The following is a 23,614-nucleotide window of genomic DNA, read 5'->3' on the forward strand; positions in this document are numbered from 1 at the left end:
GCTGATGTACAATATTATACCGTGTAAGCTTTAACAGACTATATATACTGTATTGTACTTGTGTCTCCAATGTACTGTGCTGTTCATGTACTAATACTGTACTGTACGACCAAGCCGCCCGACATTTCGCGTAGCCAGCTGTACAGTGTACACCAATCGCTCTTTGACCCGCGTCCCTTTCCGTCCGTTGGCCTCCGGCTGAAGTTTTGTTGACAGACTTCAGCGACCAATCAGTGTCGCCGGTTCCGCTTGGCATCCAATCCCCGGCCGCGCCCTAAATTTAAACTCCCAATAAAGGGACAGGGCCGGGAGCGGGGAGGGCGGGGCTTCTCTGCTAACGGGCGGCTTAAAACGCCTCGGCGCCCAATCCCGCGCTGCGGTTATGATTTATTTTTTTTGCCTCCACAGTCCAACCAATCATAGCCCGCTTGTGTTCGCTCTGATTGGTTAGTGCCGAGACTGTCGAGGCGGCATCTCTGTCAAGCCCGGATAAAATGCTGGCGAAGGCTCCAGCCCATTGGCCAGCTCCATGACCCCTTTTTGTCGTCTTTAGCCAATCGGCTCTTTCCTTTCCGTGAGCGACGCCAACTTCTGAGCAATGGGAGCGCCGCCGCTCTCTCCCATTGGCCCGCTTCCTTCCCCTGACCCCACGTGGGGTGCGGCTCAACTTTTTGGCAAGCCTGTCCAATAGCGTTCGGCCATTTCCCCCTCCTGAGCGACATGCACCACATCCAATCGAACCCTAGCCGGCCGCCGCTTTCCTGGTTCCTATTGGCTAGCGAGAGCTTGCGTAGGCGGGTCTTCCCGGGCGCCCAGCCGTGTGTGTGTTTTGTGACGAGTTGAAAATGGCGGAGGGAGAGAGAGAGCACACTAACTTTATCGCCTAATAACAGCGAGAAAGGCAAATACCTGGTCCGTGATACACCCGCACGGTGTCAAACTGTACCGGTGAACTCATAACGCTGCCCGGGCCGCCCTCACGGAGCTCGTCGGCCGCACGGCCGCCGGCGATAGACCGAACCGATCGCACAAAGTTGCGGAGGAATCGCTGCCGTCGGATCTTAAACTTGGACGGGCGAACAATTCTGCCCAGCGTCTCCGCCTCGCCGTGCGGACGCCCGGGCTGCTGTGGACGGGAGCCGCGCCGGTTACGAGCCGAAAGAGGACGCTCAGCTTCGCCAAGGACGGAAATAAACCCCCAAAATAAACCAGCAAAACAACAACAGCAGCAGCAGCAGCAGCAGCAGCCGGAGATCAAGACCCAAGAGCTGCAGCCCAGGACTTCCTAACTCGCGTCTCTCCATGTCTGTACAGATGTATATAGTGGCTCCACGTAGTCCGGCTGCACACGGGGGGAACCATCCTTACATCCAGTTCTGTCTATAAAAATACATTGCTTTTCTTAATAATTGTGAGGTTTGTTTTCCCTACACAATGTAGCTATTTGTACCAAATCCGCGACCCGGAGTTTCAGATGTGTGCGCGTCCGTGGGTGTAGATAGACGCGCTGCTGTGACACGGCTGCCTTTTTCTGCTTCGCGTTACAAGTTGTGCAGTTCATTTCCTTCATTGAAATCGCTCAGACTTTAAATCCAAGGCCATTACAAAAAAAAAAAAAGACAATTTAAATCTATATACAGGAAATAATTGGGAGATCCCTTTGGGATACAATGGAGGAGTCGAGACTGCGTTATAGTAAGAGACTGGTAAGTGTTACACACCCGTTTACTGTACGTGTATCTGGATTGTGTGTGATAGAGATGTTATAACTTAGTACCATGCTCATCATGATTACCCCCTTATTTGTCTACAGCTAACGAGTTTGCATCCCTGCTTATTATACTGTAGTAGTTATGAGTGTGTGCACTGTGACAGGACTGGGATGCTGCACATAACCCAGTGTGCTTGGTCTGAGTTTAGCATTATTAATATCAGTAATGGTACAGTGCTGTGCATGGACACTGGCCTGTCTCCGGCAGGGGTGTGAGCGGGTCCATGGCTTGTCCTGTGCCGGTGGCCGGTGCTTTGACACGGACAGCCTGCGGGCGATGTGGCGGGACGGGACCTCAAGTGGGTGCAACATGTCCTGCGAGAGCAAAGCGCCACTTTCTCCACCTCAGTGTGCGTGTCTGTGTCGTTTGCACACTGAAAAGTGCTTTGACAGGATGGACATACCGTATTGTCAAAAACTTCAATATCCTTTATCATTACTACAACATTGTATAAAGACCCCTGAATTCAATTTATATTGATCGTTGTCTAGTAGAAAACGTATGTTCTGGACACTTTATGATTATTATTATACCTCAACATTTGATAAAGACGTCTTATGTTGTAAGTTGTGTAGTAGGAAACCTGTATTATTATTGTATTTCTATTATGTCTAATGATAGTGTGGTCGTCAGGTGTTATTAGCATCACTGCAGCCGCTCTGTGAGGCAGGGGAGCCGGTCCTGTGCGGCCCGGAGCAGCAGTATCACCCCCTCAGTGCCAGGGCTGTCAGGGGCTCCGGGTCGTGCCCAGTAGCCGCTGCCAGTTGAGTGCGGTTCACACAGCGCCAGTGTGGGGCCGCCTGCCTGACCGTGCCATGTGGACCTGATTTATTAATGCCAGTCCTGAGGAGGTGATGGTCTTGTTTGGGTTGTGTGCTTGTAGTTCAGTGTCATTAGTATCTGAATTAGTGGTAGTGTGGCTGTAGTAGCTGTATAAGAGGTAGTAGTGGCAGTGTCTGTAGTAGTGTGGATGTACTAGCAGTAATTATAGTAAGACATATTGGTGTTAAAGGGTATTAATGCGAGTCGTGTTAACAGTTTACAGTATTATAACTGCAGTGTGATTAGTAGCTGAAGCAATTATTATAAGTAGTGTTTTAATTGGCTTGAAACTATGTTCAAAAAGCAGGAAGTGAAAGTAGTGTGGAGTTGGGCGACTAACCCTACACAGGACATTTCAACACAGGGCCAGGAGCTGTGCAGTCCGGCCAGAGAGGTGGACAGGGCCCAGAAATGCAAAGCAACGGGCACACACAGGCTGCAGGACCTGTACTGCATGTGAAGTGTGTGCTCCATTTACTGATGTTAATAATACCGGGTCAGGTGTGATATGGCCAATACATATGTGGTGGTGTTGTAGATGTACCAGTCCATAGTATCATCATATAGTGACATTTTATGTGTTTGACTCCTTTTGCTGCCACAACTTTCAGACATAGTTTACCCTACACTCACACTACACACTACTGAAGGTGCTCCTTTACTAGTGTTTAGCTCATATCCACTGGCTTGAGTGACGTTTCACCGCTGTGCTCTTCCACTGTCACTCACTGCTTGACCAGCTCCTTCTGAGTGAGCAGCCAGCACGGTCCAGGTGTGAACATCTGCGCTGGCTAATAGGGAAGGAAGGAAATCCATGTTAGGATATATGCCTATGACAGAGGCTTTCAATTGATCAGATTAACACACCGATGGTTTTTCTTCCTTTTAGACACCTATGATAGTTCTTGATCTGTGCGCCAGTGGAAATGGTGCATTAAAAATACCCCTATACTTTCCCCATTATATTTAATCACTGTTTAAAAAACACACAAAAAGATTAGCAGTGCAGCTATGATAGGGGTATATGGCCCAGCCCTACTAATGCGTAGTTGAAAGGGGGGTGTGTCTCTCACATGCAGTATAGTGAAACCGTGGTTATAGTGTACTGTAGGGTAATGCACTATTGCACAGTGTGGCAGTGTTGAGTGAGTTCAGTAAGGGATTAACCATGGTAATTGTTGTGGATTATTTGTACTTGATTCAACACCTACCGTCGTTTATCCCACTAAAAACATTTCTCCCCCATTAATATGGGAATTGATTAATGCTATTCAGTTGATTTGGTAAAGAAGTGATGGTAATTGGATTTTATTTTTTTATAATTGCTTCTGCTGTGCTGTTCTCATGCATCCTCCAAACCTGAACCCCTTTTAACACAGACATCATCTTCTGTTTGAAGTAAAGACAGCTGCAGTGAGGATTATATATTAAATCTAGAACATGAAAAAGGCATTAGAAAGATAAACACAAAGACATAAACTGAGGACTGTAATGAAGTGGAAAGTAACCCTGTTATTGATGAGCTAAATGCCACTACCAAGGATCGGCTTTTGGAAAAGTATATGGGCTGTGCACTTATTTGAACTTTAATGAAACCAATGCAAATGCTGGGTTTGAATCTAATGATCATGTAAGTCTCAATCAATTACTAATGATGAATATTGCTACCTTGTCATTTAGCCTTAGTTTTGTTGTCAAAGTAAGAAAAAGTAAGTAAAATAAATTGGTGGCATGTTGACCATTCCAGGGGATGTTTGTAAACAAACTGAATTTGCAGGATTTTATTCAAACCACAGTTTGAGAACACATAGTGACTTTATGAAACAACTGGGCATGGATTGAATGCTGTACGTGCGCATAACAGGATAAGTGATTAGCAAAACCGTGATTTTGGAAAACTGCATGGAGAAAACCCTGAGGGGAATAGGGTTGAAATAATAATATAAACTGTTCATGATATGGAAATTGTGTGGTGATCCTCAACCTGTCCAAAATAATTTTGAAATAAATTTCAGAAGGGATAATGTTGATGTGGGAATTTGTTTTGCAGTTGTGTATATGTTTGGCAATACGTATGTAGTAGGTTATGGGATACAATTTATCAATAGCAGATGGTTTGTGTAACGTGTTACAATTTGTAATAGGTTTGTTTAATTGTTCGGCCAATTGCTGTTTGATTCCCATTTAACTTTTCTAATTGTTGTGACTGGACTCCTAAACTCAATATGTGGATTAAATCAACAATACATCTGGCATTATAATTAGATGATTTGTAGGTATAATTAATTGAAAGCTAAAAAGATGGCGTAATGTTTGAAGTATGGTGGCAATATCTGTCGGTGTGAACGGTAGGGTGGCAGTGTGGGTGTGTCCAGTAGGGTGGCAATGCGAATGTGGAAATCTGTCAGTCACAGTGTAGATTTCAACATGTGCATTACCACACCAGGCAGAGTCACACAGTGAAGCTCTGAGACAATACAGCAGCTACAACCAATTAGGGGTATTGCAGTATAGGTCAGCAGTCAGTGCAGTACACATCAGTGGAGTATGTTTTGGTACATCTTGTACACTGTGCACAGCATTATAATGCTTACAGTAGTGCAGTACTGGGCAATAATCCATACACTTCTAAAGTACTGAGTTCAGTACATGCAGTATTGTACAATTGTTGGTACAATACAATATTCACTATAGTACAGTGCATTGCAATAGTATCACACCTGCTGTGGAAACGGTTGTTTTTGTGCTTGGGTCTCCATCAGTGAATGTTCTTGTGTTGAAATGTGTGTTCTAATAGTATGTGTGCATGTTGTGACTTATTGGCCATGTAGATGCACGATATCCACAATTCCTGTAGATGTAGTTGGAGCATTGGGAGTCCGTATTCCAGCTAATTAAACTGAATACGTGTGCCGTGGGAACCCATAGATTGAGCTTTAAGTGTGGTAGCTCCACATGTATTGAGATCCAACATCCTGTGTCTGTCTGTCTGCCCATCTTGTATTTCTGGGCCCATTTTTTAATGGATAAAAAGCAGAAGTGGTGACTGGGTGAGGGGATTTGGGGTGGGGTATAGACGGTGGAATAGGAGGCAGGTAGGGTGCAAGAGCCGAGGGAGAGAGAGTGGACTGAGGAGAGGGAGTCTGTACTGAGAGTAGAGGTATAAGGGGAGGGGAGACAGATGGAGGGAGATGGTAGATAAGGGAAAGATGGTAAATTGGTGAGAGTAATAGTGGTGGAACAGATAGAGGAGTGAATTTGTTAATGACAAGGGAAGTGAGGAAGGAGGAGAGAAGGAGGGGGGAGTGTGGTTTAAATGAATGGCTAGAAACTAATAGGTAGAGGGTGGATTGGGGAAGGAAGTGATGGAGAGAAAAATCATCAGTGGGGGGTTGGGGGTCAGGGGCCACCGATGGAGGGATTAACCCTCTTTCATCTGTCGATCCCTGCTGGGGGTTGGGGGTGTCTGGACAAAGGACAAGGTCACCCTCCCCCACCCCCCCACCACCTAACCGCACAGAGAGCGGAATGTGGCTTAGAGAGATGGAATTGAACACTATACACTTCCAGGGTTAAATGAAAACTCTTCCACCCTGTCTGGCAGTGAGAGCCCAGTGCAGGATCAGGCAGGCAGGATCTAGTATAGCGCCCCTCACAATCAGTCTCCCCAGAACACGTCACGCGTTAAGGCAAGAACCGAACGCTGTGAAAGTAGCTCGGCATTAAAAGTAACAGAAAGGCATTAACTCGTTAGTCATTTAATAGAACAAAGCCACGAGAGCAGTACTGCACTGAATCAGGGTCAGCATCCACAGTTTGAGTCCAAGGTGCGGCCCAGGGTAACCCAACACACTGAAGGCAGTGCAGTGGACAGTGTACTACTACACCACCACCGTACAGTTGAGCGCAAGACAGTACTGCATTGCAATGATGTTGAATGTTACAACGGTTCACAAAAGAAGTACAGTGCGTCACAGTCCAGAGAGTACAGTGCACTGTGATACACTTACAGCACAGTATGATTCAGTACACTGTAGTAAAGTATAATGGTGCACTACAGTATAATATAGGAAGAGATAATACTATACTGCAGTATAGTACCCCATAGTACGATTCAGTACGCTACAGTACAGTGCACTGCAGTATAATAGTTAAACTATAATTCACTGTACATACTCTAATACACCCCAGTACATTTGAGTAGAGTATCACACCTGTTGCCTCCTCCCCATCCAATTCAGTCTCCTTTTCCTCCTCTCTCTCACATTCCGTACATTTGTATGCTATTCCTGTGATTTGTTTCCATATTGATAATGTATTGTTTGTCATGTTAATGATAATAATAAGTATAATAATTCATAAGTGTGCCGCTGTTAACGAGAGCGATTTGACATTATGGATCTTTATGTATTTTTTTTTTTTTTTTTTTTGCAGCGTTCCGGCACACGCAGGCGCTACCAGGATGACGGGATTTCGGACGACGAGATCGAGGGGAAGAGGACCTTTGACCTGGAGGACAAGCTCAGGAGTGACCGCTATGGGGCCTCATTGGTCAAATGCATGGAGGGCAAAGGTCAGAGTTCACCACTGACATGCTACCACTCACACTGACTGATGCACAGACATAAGTGTAGACGGACGGACCCATTGACACTTGTAGACCCAGAAATAGACCTAGAGAGAGGACAGACAGCCAGACACCTAGAGACAGGACAGATTGACATTAAGTGTGTGTGTGTGTGATGTCAGTGTTAGGGATGGGACAGTATACAATTTCTACACTGATAACCTCCACATGATGGTATTAACGATGCAACTTAATTCTCTCCTATATTTAAGAGAATAAAATTTACTCCACTTGTTTAATAGGTATTTTTATTAAGGAGCTGTCACTTTTTGAACATCAGATTGTTTTGTTACGATGTAGATAAATCCAACAAAGAAATGTATACATACTTAGTTTTTTGCTGGTAAACTGAATCAGGAAATCAGTAATACTACTTAAAAAGCTAATATTGATGATTTAAAAATGCCAGCACAAAAGACTTTACAGGTATTCCTTGCTTTGCACGATCCAGAGGTTCAAGTTTGTGCTAAACAACAAAACTATTAAAATCCACAAAGTGAGTCAAAGATTATGCTTTTACATTGTGTAAGGTGACACTGGGACATTTTTAAATGGCTGCCGTCTCTCTGTGCATGGCAAGAGTTCTAGTTTTGCTAACGTTTGATATTGTAATGATTTTAAAAATGAATTTACTTAATCCATTCATGCTACCATAAATCTGTGCATAGCCTGTACTGTATATGTTACTTAGATGGCTACATAAATTACAGGGTGCTGGATCTTGAGGTGTGTATATAAGTTGTGTGTTTGTGCTGAAACATATTCCAGTGTTCTGCCGTGTCAACAAAAATAAACTGTCTTCAGACATTGCTCCGTCTGTTTTTTCTCATTTTCAAAACACATCCATGGAGTTGGCCTACGTTTAATACTTTTTGCGATTTGGAAAACACCATCAGCTGATTTGCCAAGACTTTAATTATCATTGCTCTACCTAAATTCTGCTAAACCATTATATGGCCCATCACTTTTGTGTGTGTGTATTGTGTGAAGACATGGATATGATCGTATATACCATTTATTGTGCTTTATCTCTCTCTCTGTGCGTGACAGACTTCACCTATGAGTACATACAGAGGGAAGGCCTGAGGGATCCGCTGATCTTCGAGAAACCCGATGGCCTGGGCATCAAGTACGACCCCTAGTGTCCCCATCCACCTCTCTGCACATCCACCTGTGCTGTCTCTGGCAGTTCTCTACAAACTCTTTTCTCCTTCATATGTTTTTTCTCTCTTCATTGCTCTGCTAGTCTCTCTCGCTTTCTCTTCCCTTTAATTATTTCTATTAATGTTAATTTAACACGGTATCCAGTCAATCTGTACCACTACTGTACTGTATTCTCTCTCTGTAGTGTTAATGTCCTGTCAGTCACACTGCTGTATTAAATTGAGTCTTTCTCTCTCTCAGGATGCCTGATCCAGATTTCAGTGTGAACGACGTTAAGATGTTTGTTGGTAAGCCACTCTGTGCTCTCATGCCCTTCAATGTAACACTTGCGTAGTCGACCGATCCAGTCAGTCTGTACTGTATTGTCACTGTCACCTCCAATGTCCAGTCAGCCTGTGCTCTGCTATATTAACTGCATCATGCCTGTACTTGTTAGCTCTTTGAACTACTGCACCTTTGTGGTGCTTCAGTTGTACTTTGTATTGTTTATACTATTGCATTTTGTAATGCTTAATTTAAATTTTGTATTGATTTGTATAACTGCAAGTTTGTAATGCTTGTGTAAACTATAACTTGCCCTGGATAAGGGTGTCTGCCACCAGATAAACTAATCAGTGTGCAGCCAGTTAGCTTGTTTTTGCTGTACTGTACTAACCCCCCCGCCTCTCTCTCTTTCTGTCTGTCAGGGAGCCGCAGGGTGGTGGATGTGATGGACGTGACGACGCAGCGGGGCATCGAGATGTCGATGGCGCAGTGGAGGCGCTACTACGAGACGCCGCCCAGCCAGAGGGAGAAGCTGTACAATGTCATCAGCCTAGAGTTCAGCCACACCAAGCTGGAGAACCTGGTCCAGCGGCCAGCATCGGTCAGTAATGCTGACCACTGGACTGTGTGTGTGCGTGTCTGTGTGCGCCTGCGTGTGTGTGTGACTGTATTGTAGTGGACTGGACTGTGTCTGTACTGCCTCGGTCAGCCTCATTGCACTTTGGCTGTCTGTCTCTGTCTGTCTGGACTTTGTATTAGTGTGTACTGCCTTGGTTAGTGTTCACATAGCAGCTGGACGGTGTGTTTCTACTGTGTTGCACTCCTGTATAGACTACTTGTGTACACTGTACTGTAAGTGCTTCTCTGTACTGTACCTGTGTTTACTGGATTAGTGTGTTTTGCACTATTGCGTCTGCATTAACTCCACCCCCCTCTCTCTGCAGGTTGACAAGATTGACTGGGTTGATAACATGTGGCCTCGCCATCTGAAGGAGAGACAGAGAGACTCCACTAACGCCATCATAGATATGCAATACCCCAAAGTGCAGAAGTAAGGATGCTCACACCCTAGTTCGCTGATGTAGTGTCCAGTCTGTACTGTACTCTTTTAACGCCCCCCCCCCCTTCTCTCAGGTATTGTCTGATGAGTGTCCAGGGATGCTACACAGATTTCCACATTGATTTCGGAGGCACTTCAGTCTGGTACCACATTTTGAGAGGAGGGAAGGTAAGGCTGTGCCTCCCAGGCTGCATTGCCCCTGCTCATACACAGTGCTTGTGCAAGAGAGGCTCATGGGATATGTAATCCCACTGGCTTCTGACACTCTGTGACCTGAGGGGTGGGTGCAATGGCCAGCTTTCACTAACTCAATCTAAGGGTTGGCGATATGAACTGAAATAAATATCACAGTGTTTTCCTCTGTCCTGATGATATATCGCCATATACACTTTTTTCTTTGTGACTGTATGTTTATATTAAAATCAAAACATGTAATTACTGCATCACTCAACTGAAGTTTTGAACAAAACAATTTAGGCCTTAATGCCTTTATTCAAACTATATCATGGCGCAATGTCATACCGGCATACCTCCCACCCCTACTTCACCGACACGGTCAGCCTGTCTCAGTACAGTATTGGAGTGTCCAGTCAGTGTGACTGTACTGTATTAAATCTCTCGGTCTCTCTCTCTCTCTCTCAGGTGTTCTGGCTGATCCCACCAACCCCTCAGAACCTGGAGCTGTATGAGAACTGGGTCCTGTCAGGCAAGCAGGGTGACATCTTCCTGGGAGACAAGGCCAGCGACTGCCAGAGGATCGAGCTCAAGCAGGGCTACACCTTCATGATCCCCTCTGGTAACACATCAACCGCTGCCGCACACGGACTGAACACACTGACTCCGTACCGACACATAGGGCGGGGGCGGTATACCATAGAAAACTATATACCGGTATTCATTTACGGACCGGTTTGGACTTTTACTATACTCTCATATTGGTATTTTAGTTTTCTATGATAAATTGAATAATTTACTAATTACCGTGTCATTCAGTCATAGCTATCAGCTACCAATAAACTTGATCCTGGTCACGTATCCCACAACTTGCTGCACTGGCTACCTGAAACTGCGCTGTCTGACATGAGATTCATCTGATCAAAGAATGCAGATGTAATGCAAATGTCCGCGGATCTGCACGGCTTCACCAATGGGATCTTTTGGATCCTGCTGATCTGCGCAGAACTGCACAAGTCTACACTACAAGAACGCGACCACCTTTCTTCAGAAACCCTGCAGAAATTGATGTCATTGGATGACTTAATTTGTTATATCTATATTATTTTAGTTTTTATTTTAAAAGATGGAATTGGCAATAATTAACTTAATTATTGTGCATCATAGATTTACATTATATTTTTGATGTATTTGATTGTAATTATTTAATAAAGCATTGACAATGCTAAAGTGTCGATCTAGAATTCTATATCTATGGTTTTGATAGTGCTGTTCACAGCTTCATTGTGTAATGAAAGTTGATATTCGCCTCCGATAACAAGGGGGCAGCAGTAGTTTTCATTCAGCTTAACACGTCCCTCTTGATTTCTGCATAATCTTTTATCTCACAGTCACAGCTCACCTTCTGCAGCAGCTTCTCAGAGCTGTGCTGGGCTGTGATTCTGTGCAGATTTGTGAAAAATGTGAAATGTGAAAAATACTGTGATAAAGTATTTTGGCCATATTGCCCAGCCATACAGACACTGAACACGCTGCCTTCGTATTCGGGCCTAGTGCCACGGGGTGGGGGGTGCTGCAAAAAGGGGCAATGACCCCTCAGTTGGAATATTGTGCTCCCTTAGCTTTGTATCCCTATCTTCCAATATGCCCTCTCAGTCACGCCCACACGATTTGCAGCATTGATGATTGTGCTGTGTAGTTTTCAGTGGCATAAAGCTCACTTCTGGTAGCTAATTAATATTAAACAGTCTAAATGATTAATTCATGCAACTCCCTAGCACCATTCATACGTAATCACTAACATTTTACCAGTTGGAAAAAAAATCTGATTTTGATAGGTCTTCACACAGTTGAAGGGCGAGTCAAGGACCCGTGCCAAGTAAACGGCAAAGAGTAGCGAGTAGTGATCTGAAACTATATGTGTAGCTGTATCCGAGACTACTGATAAGTCATGGTATAGTGTTGTACAGTATTGTTTCCTTTTGGCGATTGGAAATGCATTGTATTGGCAAGGGGTTGTTTTTATTATGGTAATTAACAGCTCGTTTGCATTGCATAGATATTGTGCATGTAGCTGTGTAGTGTTTTTCATAACTTGCATTTTTTTGAGCCGGCTATGAATTGTCCATGTGGTAAAGCGGTGCAGTGACCTGTATTCTTGTGGCAAGACAGCCATGCGTGGCTGCAAATACATTGTGAGTAGTTGTACTATTGATTATTATCCATCCTGTTTTAACATCAAGAGCAAATAGCATAGCCCTCAAGTCTTATGCATTGAGGCTGCACCTCATGCATTGTTGCTAAAATCTCACGCATTTCCCCCAAAAGATTGTGTGTGCGCCCCACCACCCCGCTCATCAAATACCTGCACCCCACCTCAGGCTGCTAGCAGGAGCAGTTTCTGTCACCACATTTTGTTTTTTATGTGAAATCTCGTACATTGACGTTTTGAAAGCTTGAGTTATGAAATACTTGTGCCCCTACCGAGTTCATTCTACCGCCGGGCCTGTCCATACTGACACGGGTCAAGTCCCCAATTGGGTCTCGCACAGATGAAAGTCTATATCCAGGCAATGGGTCAGTGTCGCGCCACTCTCACCTCTTGCCCGCCTGGCTTTTCCACCCCAGGTGCTAGAGAGGGGCTGTTTTATAGAGTACTGGTCAGGACAACCTGCAGGTGTGTTCCTGTTACTAACCATAGCTCAAGCAGGGGGAGCACTTTCTTCCTGGTACATACTCCCTCCTGCACCCATAATGCACTGTTTTGACATTATCCCGCCACACTGTGTTGTTTCCCCAATGACCCGGTGTTGTTGCCCCAGGCTGGATCCATGCGGTGTACACCCCTGTGGACACTCTGGTGTTTGGAGGCAACTTCCTGCACAGCTTCAACATCCCCATGCAGCTGCACATCTACAACATCGAGGACCGTACCCGAGTGAGTGTCTGTACTGCCGTGTGTGTGTATCTGTAGTGTGTGTGGACTGGACTGTGTTTGTCCATACTGTAGTGTGTGTGTGTGTAGGGCAGGGGGAGGACTGTACTCCACTGTGTGTGTGCACACTGGTATGGAGTGCACTGCAGCACAATCTAAGCGCTCTGTGTCTCTCTCTTGCTCTCTAGGTGCCATCGAAGTTCCGGTACCCTTTCTACTATGAGATGTGCTGGTATGTGCTGGAGAGGTACCTGTACAGCCTGACCAAGACTTCTCACCTCACCCCTGAGTTTCAGAGGCACTCGCTGGGCATCGGTGAGTGTCTGTCTGCACTCTTTCAGTGCAGTGTTAATGTACTGTAGTGTCCAGTCAGTGTGTCTGTACTGTATTAACCCTCTCTCTCTCAGTGCAGTGTTAATGTACTGTAGTGTCCAGTCAGTCAGTGTGTCTGTACTGTATTAACCCTCTCTCTCTCTCTGTGCAGTGTTAATGTACTGTAGTGTCCAGTCAGTCAGTGTGTCTGTACTGTATTAACCCTCTCTTGCTCTCTAGGTCTGAAGCGTGAGGACTGTTCTCCTTCAGAGATGCAGCCCCTCAATGGCCACACCCCCAAAGAGGAGGAGGAGGAAGAGGAGGAAGAGGGGGAAGGTCACGAGGGGGAGGGGGAGCAGGAAGAGGCAGAGTCGTCCTCCCCCGCCCCCTCTCCTTCGATTCCAGGTGTCAAAGTTCACCTCACGCCCTTCGAAATTGAAGGACTCAGGAACCTGCTGGGCAAACTGGAGTCCCTGCCCTCTCACAAGAAGTGCGTCCCAGCAGGCATTCACAACGCCCCAGCACTACTGCATGACATAAGGGTCAGTCACTGCTCTGGTGTGTGTGTGTGTGTGTGTGGACTGGACCAGTCTTCTCATCAACTGAAATTATGAAAATATTTGTTGATTACTTGTTTTTTTGATGACAATGAAGACGATAACATGACTAAAGTAATGGGGATAATATGACTCATTCATTTGAAAATATGTTCAAGACTTGCATTTCTTTTGATTGGATAATAGGGATGTGCTGGTTGGTGCGCATTTTGTACAGACTGCTCAACCAGAAACATAATTGTAGTCTTTTTGGTCATTAAACTCTGAAGCTGTCATTGGATGCAGTGCCATAACACTACTCAATTGACCATGATCCTTTGCTATTGTCCCGCCTCCTACATTAATCACAAAGAAAACTGCCACACTTGATGTGTCCCCTAGGAACATACACAGTAATTAGACAGAGATTGCAGAACAAAACACTCACTATTTTATGCCTTGCCAGCGCATCCTGCCCAATGGGTCAGTTTTTGGTATTGCATATAGTCTACTTTATGGGACTCCATGTGATCATTTGAAAGTATACATTAACTAGTCTGCTATTAAGAAGCAGACGATGTTTCAAGTTACCTTCGAAGTGATTTCTCTTATTAAAAGACTTGAAAATGCAAACGTTAATGGTATCCATAATTAGTGTTTTGAGCCTTCATTTCTAAAGCTTTCTGTCATATTTTGGCTACTACCCTCTGAGCCTTACATAAATGTTAATGTAGCTTTGTGGAAATATTTTGAAACTTGCCCTCAAAGTAAATGTATCTATGATTCTACTTGTTGAATCAATTTAATTTTAAATTAGTAAAAATAAAGTTACTTTGTTTTATTCACACAGCTATCCTGTTTATGACTGTTATGTTATGACTAAAACATGGTAATTTTTGTCTTGATGACGAAAGTTATTTTGGACTAAAATGTGACTAAATCTTATGTATTTTAGTCTGAAGATTAAGACTAAATCAAAAACAGGTGGCAAAAACACTGCACTGGACTGTGTGGGTCTTTGTCTGGACTGGACTCTGAGCTCGGTTGTGTTGCTGACTGTGTCTGTGTTGCAGACTCTGCTGCAGGAGCATGCCAATGACAACCCCATGCTGTCCTACACAGGAGTGCCCATCGTCAAGTGGCCAAAGAGGGTGAGACACGCACGTGACTGTTAGTCTCCGTGCAGGTTTACAGTAGTGAAGTCATTCTGTGCTCTTCTGCATTAACCTCTTTCCTTCCTCTCTCTGTTCAGCCCTCCTGGTACCGGCCCTGCCCCCCTCCCCCCCTGTCGGTGGGCCGCTCCCGGTTTTACCCTTCGTGCCCAGCACCTCCCCGCCCCACCCGGCCCACCTCTGTTTCGGCGCTGCGCAGGCGGAGGGTGCGGTGCAAGCGCTGCACCGCCTGTCTGCGCCGGGAGTGCGGCGCCTGCAACTTCTGCAGAGATATGAAGAAGTTCGGAGGCCCCGGGAGGCTGAAACAGACCTGTGTGCTGCGCCAGTGTCTTGCTGTGAGTAGTGGGAGTTGAGGGGGGTGCAGACAAGGCCTGCCCCTGTCTGAAGTGTGCGGCGAGGCCAGTGTGTGTGTACAGTGTATTAACTGTCTTGCGCTCTCTCTCTCTCTCTCTCTCTCTCTCTCTCTCTCTCTCTCTTTCTCAGCCGGGCCTGCCCCTGTCTGCGGTGTGTGAGGTGTGTGGCGAGGGCACTCAGGACCCCGGAGAGACGCCGGTGTTCTCGTTCACCCTAATGGAGTGCACAGCCTGCGGACAGATTGCTCACCCCGACTGCATCAAGGTGCCTGACTGTGCCCCTGCACTGCGTCGAGACACTGCCCACTGTATACAGACAGATCGCACTGACCATCTGTGTGACAATATTGTGTATTTCTCTGACCTCGTGCTCTCGTTTCTCCCCTCCCCTTCCCCCCCTCCTGTGTCTCGTTCTCTGCAGGTGGCTGGAGAGGGTGTGGTGAATAAAGACCTGCCCAGCTGCTGGGAGTGTCCCAAGTGTACCATGGGCACCCACACTGAGGTAACGCAGAGCTGTCTGTCAGATACTGTGATGTAATAAATCTCAGTACAGTTTTAGTCAGTGTGTTTGTACTGTACTGTATTAACCCCCGCCCCCTGGTCTCCCCCTCCAGTCCTCTGCCAGTGATGATGACAGTGTGGCCTCCGCCGGCTCCCTCTCCCCGGCTGCACCCCCCGCAGAGAAACGCTCTCTGAGGGAGGGGGTGGGGGGGGGAGGAGGCGGTGAGGGTGATGAGGGTGGTGGTGAAGGGGGGGGGGGCCGGGCCAGCCGTCACAGCGGTAAACCCCCCCTCCCGCTCTCTGCCCTGCCCCTCTCCCGCCGCCAGCCCTCTGCCTCCTCCCTAAGTCAGCGGCCACGCAGGGTGGCGCCCTCCCCCTCACACAGGCTGCTACTGCAGCAGCAACAGCAGCGAAAGAGAGCCGGGGCCCTGGAGCTCAAGCTCAGGAAGAGGGTGAGTGTGCCAGGGTGGGGACTAGGATGGGGCTGTGTGGCCAGGGTGGGGGCTGCGCGGGGCCACTGTTGAGGTAATGTTGGGTGTGCGTCTGTTAGATGCGTCTTGAGACCCTAGTTCTGGAGAGCTATAATACACAGTCGTTCAGGCAGTGCTGTATTGCCAGTGTGGTTCTGATAGTAAATGCCAGTTTTTTGTTTTGTTTTCATACAGATTAAATTGGAGCGGGATAAGATTTTGCAATCCGTAAGTATACTGGCACTTATTACTACTATAGCGAGCCGCTCTCCTATTGGAGTAGCAGATATTGTGTATGTCCCTGTGCAGTGTCAAAGTACTGTGGAAACTCACTCTGTCATTGTGCTGTAGTGTCCAGTGTCTATCCTTAGTAACGTTCTCTCTCTCCCTCCAGAAGAGAAAGTCCTCTCCGGACCCGCGAGCCAAGCTCCTCCGACCCCTTCGCCGTCGCCGAGGGGTCGACCAGGACCACAGTGAAGACGGAGACTCTAAGACCGGGGACGGCCCTCAGACCCGCTCCAACTCCTCCTCCTCTGCCTCCTCTTCGTCTTCCTCCTCGTCCTCCTCCTCCCGCCTCTCCCCCTCCCCTGACGCCCGACACCAAGGGATTAGGAGGCGGGGCTCCTGGGGAGTAGGAGGTGGGGCCAGAGGGCCAGGCAGACGGGGGGCATGTTCTGACTCCAACGCCGCGCTGGTCTCCCGCAGGAACCAAATGAGCGGCCGAGTGAGGAGGGGGGTGAAGAGAGAAGGAGAGAGGGAGGAGGAGACGAGCCAGAGAGGAGTGCGGTTCCGAAGGAAGCAGCAGGGGAAGACGGGCCGGAGGGGACGGGCAAGGGATGAAGAAGAAGAGGAGGAGGAGGAGGATGAGGAGGACAGCGAAATGGAAGAAGAAGAAGAGGAGGAGGAGGAGGAGGAAGAAGAGAGGGAGCGGAGGGGCGGAAAAGAGAACCGGCCTCACAAAGGAGAGCGATTCCACGACGACGACAACCAGGAAGAAGGTATGGAGGAAGAGGAGGACGGAGGAGGAGATGAAGACCAGTCGGACTCCGATCCTGACCCCCCAGTCCTGCTGGTGTCAGACCTGAGCGATGACCCACTGCTCAACGGCTCCTACCTGACGGTGACCCTGCAGCGACCCACCCGCTCCAGGCGAGACCCAGGCTCCATCGTGCCCAAGCTGGAGGCTGTGGCCCCTAGGAGAGGGGGAGGCGGTGCAGGAATGGGAGGGGCCTCTTCCCAGGCTTACATCCAGAGGAAGACCCTGCACAGGCCCAGAACCCAGCCTGGGAGAGGGGCAGGGGGCAGGGGGGAGGAGATGGCAGGGAGGAGAAACTCGAACTCGCACTCTAATTCCAACTCCCACTCCCACTCCCACTCGGACCTGGGCATCTCCGAGGCCAGGGTGCTGGTGTCTCGGCTGGACGAGGGCAGAGGAGAGAGAGGGTCGGGGGGGGACTCCCGCTCGCTCTCTCGCCCGCCCCCTTCCTCTCTCCCCCATCAACGCCACAACAATAGCAGCAGCCACCACCACCGCCACCACCACCACACCTCGTCCTCCTCGCCCTCGCCCACCCCACAGCCCTCGCTCTCTCCCTCGGCTGCCAACGTTGGTGGGCAGTCCTCCCGGTCTTCCCCCAACCCCTCTCTCCTGCCCTCCTCCTCCTCTGCCTCCTTCCTGCCGTGGGATGGAGGGAACGAGCAGGGCTGTGAGAAGGAGGTGTGGGTGGCGGTGTTCCGGTACCTGACCCGGGCCGAGCTGTGTGTCTGCATGAGCGTCTGCAAGAGCTGGTACAGATGGTGAGTCGCGGAGGGAAAGAGGGAGGTAGCGAAGGAAGGAGGGAGGCAGGGAAGGAAGGAAGGAAGGGAGTGAGAGAGAGAGTGACAGTCTTGAGAGAAGGAGACGGGGAACTGGAGAGTAAATAGCTTTCGGAATTTGACTGTGTTATTACAATAGTAGTGTATTGATTCAGTGCTGTGCTGCATTGGTTCTGTACTACATGTTATTACATTTTCTGTGTTGATTGTTATACCTGTGCTATTGAAGCTGTGTTGGCTCCGTTATACCTGTAATATAATTGTAGTAGTGTGTTAATTCAGTGTGTTGACTTGTCGTATTGCTGTTACAGTAGTATATTGACTGTGTGTTACAGTAGTGTTAACGGACTCTGTGTGGTATACTGTATTATACTGTGTGTGCAATACGCTGTGTGCTGATTCTGTGTGTCACTGCAGGAGCTGTGACAAGCGCCTGTGGACGAGGATTGACCTGAGCCGCTGTCGCTCAGTCAGCCCGCAGGCCCTGTCTGGCATCATCAAGAGACAGCCTGTCTCCCTCGACCTCAGCTGGACCAGCATCTCCAAGAAGCAGCTCACCTGGCTGATCAACAGGCTGCCTGGTACGACATGGGATCTCTGTGTGCATCTGTGTTCCTCTCTGTATGTACTGTATTAACCCTCTCCCTCTCCGTCTCTCAGGGCTGAAGGACCTCATGCTGTCTGGCTGCTCGTGGTCGTCCGTGTCGGCCCTGAGCTCGGCCAGCTGCCCCCTGCTGCGCACGCTGGACCTGCGCTGGGCCCAGGGAGTCAGAGACACGCAGATCAGAGACCTGCTCACTCCCCCTGGTAAGGCCCTGACTGACTGAGATGCATTGACCCTTTGACTCGGTGTGCGTGTTCGTCCTGTCTCGTATCTGTACCATATGAACCCCCCTCTCTCTCCCTCCCCTAGGCTGTGACAACCGTAGTAAGCTGAGGAACGTGGTGTCGTTCCGGCTGGCGGGGCTAGAGGTGACGGACGCCACGCTGAGGCTGCTGCTGCGCCACACGCCCCTGCTGGCCCGCCTGGACCTGGGCCACTGCCGCCTGCTGACCGACCACTCCGTCAACCTGCTCACCGCCGTGGGCTCCTCCACCCGCTCCACCCTCACCGAGCTCAGCCTGGCCGGTACTGTCTGCCCGATTTAGTTTTTATATATTGTGGTGATTCGTGCATTTTATTTCTTATATTCTTGTCTTGTATGTTAATTGTTTAATAGTTCTATCATTGGTTTGGCAATATTGTCTCAATCAGTCATGCCAATAAAGCACTTGAAATTGAATAGTCACATTTTAGTTGCACTTTATTTTTAGTCGACTAAAATACTTGTTGGTTTTAGTCATGCTGTTCATCATATTGAACTAAAACCTGCATACATTAATATTCCAATGACTAAAACTGAATTCAAACAAATTAGGTTATATACAAATGTACCTTTTTAACTTCAGAATTAAGACCATACAATATTTGTGGCAACTTATTACTTGCCAAAACAATGTAAGCAACATACAAATTAAACATAAGGAATCTTTAACTATTACTCTTAAGAATATATAAGAATCACGGACTGACTTGTATTCAAAATCATTTTACCTCCAAAGCCTTCACATGTATACACATCTTAAAAATGGATTTTGATTGGTTTCACTCCGATATCGCATCAAATTCGTTGTTTTTTCCTGTCATATTGTAGCCACATTCGGGTTTTTCTTTTTCTCATTGTATTTTAAGTACTGCCAGACTGCAGGTTTCTTCCAAGTACTGAATGAATGGCTACTCACAATTTAGGAACTATCAACTGTGCAACCGTTCCGTAGCCTAGATAATTTTATTTAAAATCAGTTTGCATATGATGATAACAACAGTAACATTATAGATAAAGATAATGTAACTAGATTTTATAGTACAGACTTTTTGATCAAATATTTGTATTTTATTTTTGAGGAAATTATTGCACTCTCAAAACTCTTGGGTCGTGTTTGTGTATTGCGGATCTCTGCACAGATCTGCGGACATCTGTGCTACAAGAAAGCGACCTTGATTCTTCTGAAATGTCCCTGCTCCTCCTTCACCAGCCCATTAAAAGCTGCACTGCATGGCAGCAGCAGTTATGCTGCTTGGGATTGGGTGCTGCTATATGACACAGACAGGCAGGCTGTAAAAGCGCAATCTGAGTTTTATTCAAACTGACGATTTTGTCTTGTTATATTTTCGCAAATGAAAATGCAAAATAAAATTGTCATTGTCTTCATTTTGGAAAATGTTTGTCCGATTTTAGTCTTCGTTAATGAAATTAACACTGCGCACGTCTCTGGATCTTTCGCTGACCTCCTCTGTCTATCTCAGTGTGGTTTTAATGTACTGTAGTGTTCAGTCACAGTGTCTGTACTGTATTAACTCTCTTCTCTTTATCTCTCTCAGGCTGTAACAAGCTGACTGACCAGTGCCTGGTGTACCTGAAGCGGCTGACCTGCCTGTCTCTGCTGGACCTGCGAGGCTGCAAGGGGGTCACCCGGCGCGCCTGTGAGAGCTTCATCTCCGAGCTGTCGGTCAACGCACTGTACTGCCTGTCAGAGGACAAACTTATACAGAGGATCAGCTAGAGAGAGGGAGGCACTGTACTGTACAGAGAGAGAGAGAAGAGACTGCTGTGCACACAGGCTGTGCAGAGAGAGAGAGGCGGTACTGTAGAGTACTCACAGAGAGTCTTCCAGCCAGTCGGACCAGCAGTGGCTGTAGGTGTGAGAGAGAGAGGGGGAGAGGTTGACCCCCCCCCCCCTCCAGTCAGTCAGGGGCTTGAAGGCCTCATGACAACTGGGCTGGTCCACTGGTCCAGTTAAGTCCATTAACTGTTATTTAGCTTGTTATGGGGGACTCGGAGGCAGGTGAGACACAGTATATTGGAATAATTGAGATACAATTTAATGGGAGCTGTATAGCAGAGAGAAGGGTTGGGGGGTTATACAGTACAGAATGAATGAGGGTCTGGATAGAGTACAGACATGACAGGAATACTGCCCCTCCAGACAGAGAGTTGAGGGGAGGGGGTCTTTTTTTGCAACGCTGAGATGTTGCACACTTGAAAAGACGAGAGAGATGAGCCCACAGGACCACAGATGACCTCCCTTAATCCAGAAGTGAATGGGACTAAATAGCCATCAGACTGGCACTCGCAGGTCCTTCCGCATTGATGACCAGTGACCGGGTTTCCCCATCCACGTCTCTCTCTCTCTCCTAGAACGTCTCCTGATGTTGGTACATTCTAGATCAGGGGCTTGCTATTGCCCTACGGCTAAGGCCAGTCGGGTTTACATTGGGGACTGTATTACTGATGAAACTGACGTAGAGATGATTGGATAGTCTGACTGCCCTTGACTGGACCGGACTGTGCTTCAGTGTACCGAGTTGTAGTGGACTTCACTGGACTGTAATGGACTATACAGTACTTGACAGGACTGGGCTGTAACAGATTGTCCTCCAGTGGATAGGACTGTACTATCCTGGACTGGACTTCACCATATTGGACTGCGCTGGCCTCTGATGGACTGTCTCTCTCTCTAGCCCTTCTCTCCACTGACCTCCAGAGAGACCGCCCCTGTGTGTGCAGTAACTGAGTGACAGCAGAGCCGCCCCAATCACAGTGGACCTGCTCTTTCCAGGCCCAGGCCTGTACTATAGCAATCAGACTAGCTGAGTCACAATGAGCGGATATCAATCTCAATCTCTCTCTCTCTCTCTCCCCGCCCCTCCCAGTCTCTGGCATCTCTCGTTCTGTGTCTCCCATGTTCACTTTCTCCTCTCTCCATCCCACTCCTCTGTCCTTCCCTTCTGTCTCAGCGCTCTGTTCTTAAAAAGAGGAATATAATTGATTTTGTTGAAACCTTTTTCCTTCGTCTCCTTTCACTCTCCCGCCAGACTGACAAATCTTGTAGCATTATAATTATTTTTCTGATACTTTTTTGTTTTTGTTAATTTTTTTGTTTTGTTTTCCAAAAAAAAAAAAAAAAAAAAGAGAAAATGCGTCAAAAATAAAAAGCTTTGCATTTGATAAAGACATCCGGTCCTTGTCTCCATTGTGCGGTTTGAATATCTGACTGACGCAGTGTTTTGATTGCAGGGCCCTGTTGTGATAGGTGAACAGGGCCCTGCAGCAGCGTGTGACATGCACACACACAGTAGAGTAGTACTGTGTATATATACTACACCACAGTCCAATACAGCAGGATAAACTACACCAGGCATTACAGTACACTGCACTATAGTATTAATACCCTACACTACTATTGCAGTATACTGTGCTACACTGTAGTACAATACAGTACAGTTACGGTACAATACATTCCACTACAGCGCAGTCATTGTGTTACAGGGTCCCAAGCTATGAACACAGTAACAAGTTCTCCACCTCTGCTTAAGCTTCCCTAGTAACCAGCACCATTTGTACTGAAAGTTAACTGCAACGCACTCAAGTTAATGGTCGTAGATGTCTATTTTCAGATCGAAGTGCATATACAGCACCTCTTGCTCCTTCCATATAAAGTATAGTAAAGCCTATCTGCCCTCTTCTGCTGCAGCCCTGGGTTTATTCAGCAGGTAACAATTACAATCGAGGCTGGAAAGTAATGCACTGTAATGTGGCGAGCTGGAGGACTGAAGCCCCCAAACTGAGGCACTGACCGATGGTGCAGTGGGGAAATATGTGCCTGTACTATATAGTCCAAAGATGAAGCTCTACCATAGAAGACTAATGCTGTGTAGTGTGGTGTAAACGGTTAATTGTGTGGTTTACTGTGGTATAAACACTGTATGGTGTCGTGTGGCATACTTTGAATTCTGTATCTACTTGAGACTCCACATTATGTATTGACATTAAACTGCAACAAATAATTGTAAATTGACTTTTAATTATAACGTATTTGTGAAGAAACAGCCAGGCAGCCAGCTGTGCTCTAGGCAGTCCATCTGAAAATGAAGATGACGTTATTGGTGGGTTCTTATCGTTAGTCTTTAATCTGGCTACTTGTGTTGGTGTCTGTGCCATTGCAGGTGACTGTAAAGTCCAATCCTGGAGCCACAGGATGTGCCACATGGGGGGCATGTAAAGGCTGGGTCTGGGGATTGGGATGATTTTGCACAGAGGTGTCTATGCTGTCTTTTTGCTCTCCTTTGGTGGGTACGTTGTTTTACAAGGACATCAACTCCCATCATACTAACTGAGTGCAATAATGAATTTGCAATAAAGTCGCAGGACTTAATGTTACATCTCAATAGTGTTATATTGAGCTGGTCCTTATAACGCAATTTGTGCCCCCCAGGTCTTCTACTGGCAGCTAGTAATTGTCTGTGTAACACTTGCTGCGGTAGACAGACTTCAGGCATCCCTATCACATGCCCTACCCAACAAAGTTGACGTTTTAAGGAGGATGTCAACTGGGTGGGTACGGTCCTCCCAGCTAATGCCAAGGATTAATTGAACGCATTTTTTATTAAAGGCTTGCAGGTGTCTGATGTGGCGGTGATGTTGTCTAGGATTCACAACCATATAGAAGTGTAGAGACACAAACTGCCTGGTAGACTGCAACCTTTGTAGATGTTTTAAGGTTGGTGTTCTCAAATACACAGGTGTGCAGCCTACT

The 23,614-nt window shown here is 47.1% G+C and overlaps 1 protein-coding gene across 1 annotated transcript; it reads left to right on the forward strand.

Annotated features, from left to right (window-relative positions):
- Window positions 1–824: 824 nt before the first annotated feature.
- On the forward strand, window positions 825–22,034 carry LOC136764506 (lysine-specific demethylase 2A). The gene is made up of 22 exons (XM_066718636.1): window positions 825–1,706; window positions 7,029–7,167; window positions 8,272–8,350; window positions 8,626–8,672; window positions 9,072–9,250; window positions 9,594–9,700; window positions 9,784–9,877; window positions 10,352–10,505; window positions 12,706–12,821; window positions 13,007–13,133; window positions 13,371–13,672; window positions 14,740–14,817; window positions 14,919–15,173; window positions 15,322–15,456; window positions 15,613–15,693; window positions 15,806–16,144; window positions 16,358–16,390; window positions 16,557–17,959; window positions 18,395–18,558; window positions 18,638–18,784; window positions 18,891–19,106; window positions 20,400–22,034. Exons 1-22 carry the CDS (start codon window positions 1,671–1,673, stop codon window positions 20,579–20,581), a joined length of 4,413 nt encoding a protein of 1,470 aa, XP_066574733.1. The 5' UTR covers window positions 825–1,670; the 3' UTR covers window positions 20,582–22,034.
- The last annotated feature ends 1,580 nt before the right edge of the window (window positions 22,035–23,614 follow it).

The sequence above is a fragment of the Amia ocellicauda genome, chromosome 12, assembly GCF_036373705.1.
Source record: "Amia ocellicauda isolate fAmiCal2 chromosome 12, fAmiCal2.hap1, whole genome shotgun sequence".
Classification (NCBI taxonomy): Eukaryota; Metazoa; Chordata; class Actinopteri; order Amiiformes; family Amiidae; genus Amia; species Amia ocellicauda.

What these genes read in the sequence shown, in the direction of transcription:
- LOC136764506 (XM_066718636.1), top strand. Translation starts at nt 1,671, where the DNA reads ATGGAGGAGTCGAGACTGCGTTATAGTAAGAGACTG. An exon ending in GAGGCACTCGCTGGGCATCG is followed by an intron (nt 13,134 to 13,370) that starts GTGAGTGTCTGT and finishes CTTGCTCTCTAG; the next exon opens with GTCTGAAGCGTGAGGACTGT. An exon ending in CACCGAGCTCAGCCTGGCCG is followed by an intron (nt 19,107 to 20,399) that starts GTACTGTCTGCC and finishes TATCTCTCTCAG; the next exon opens with GCTGTAACAAGCTGACTGAC.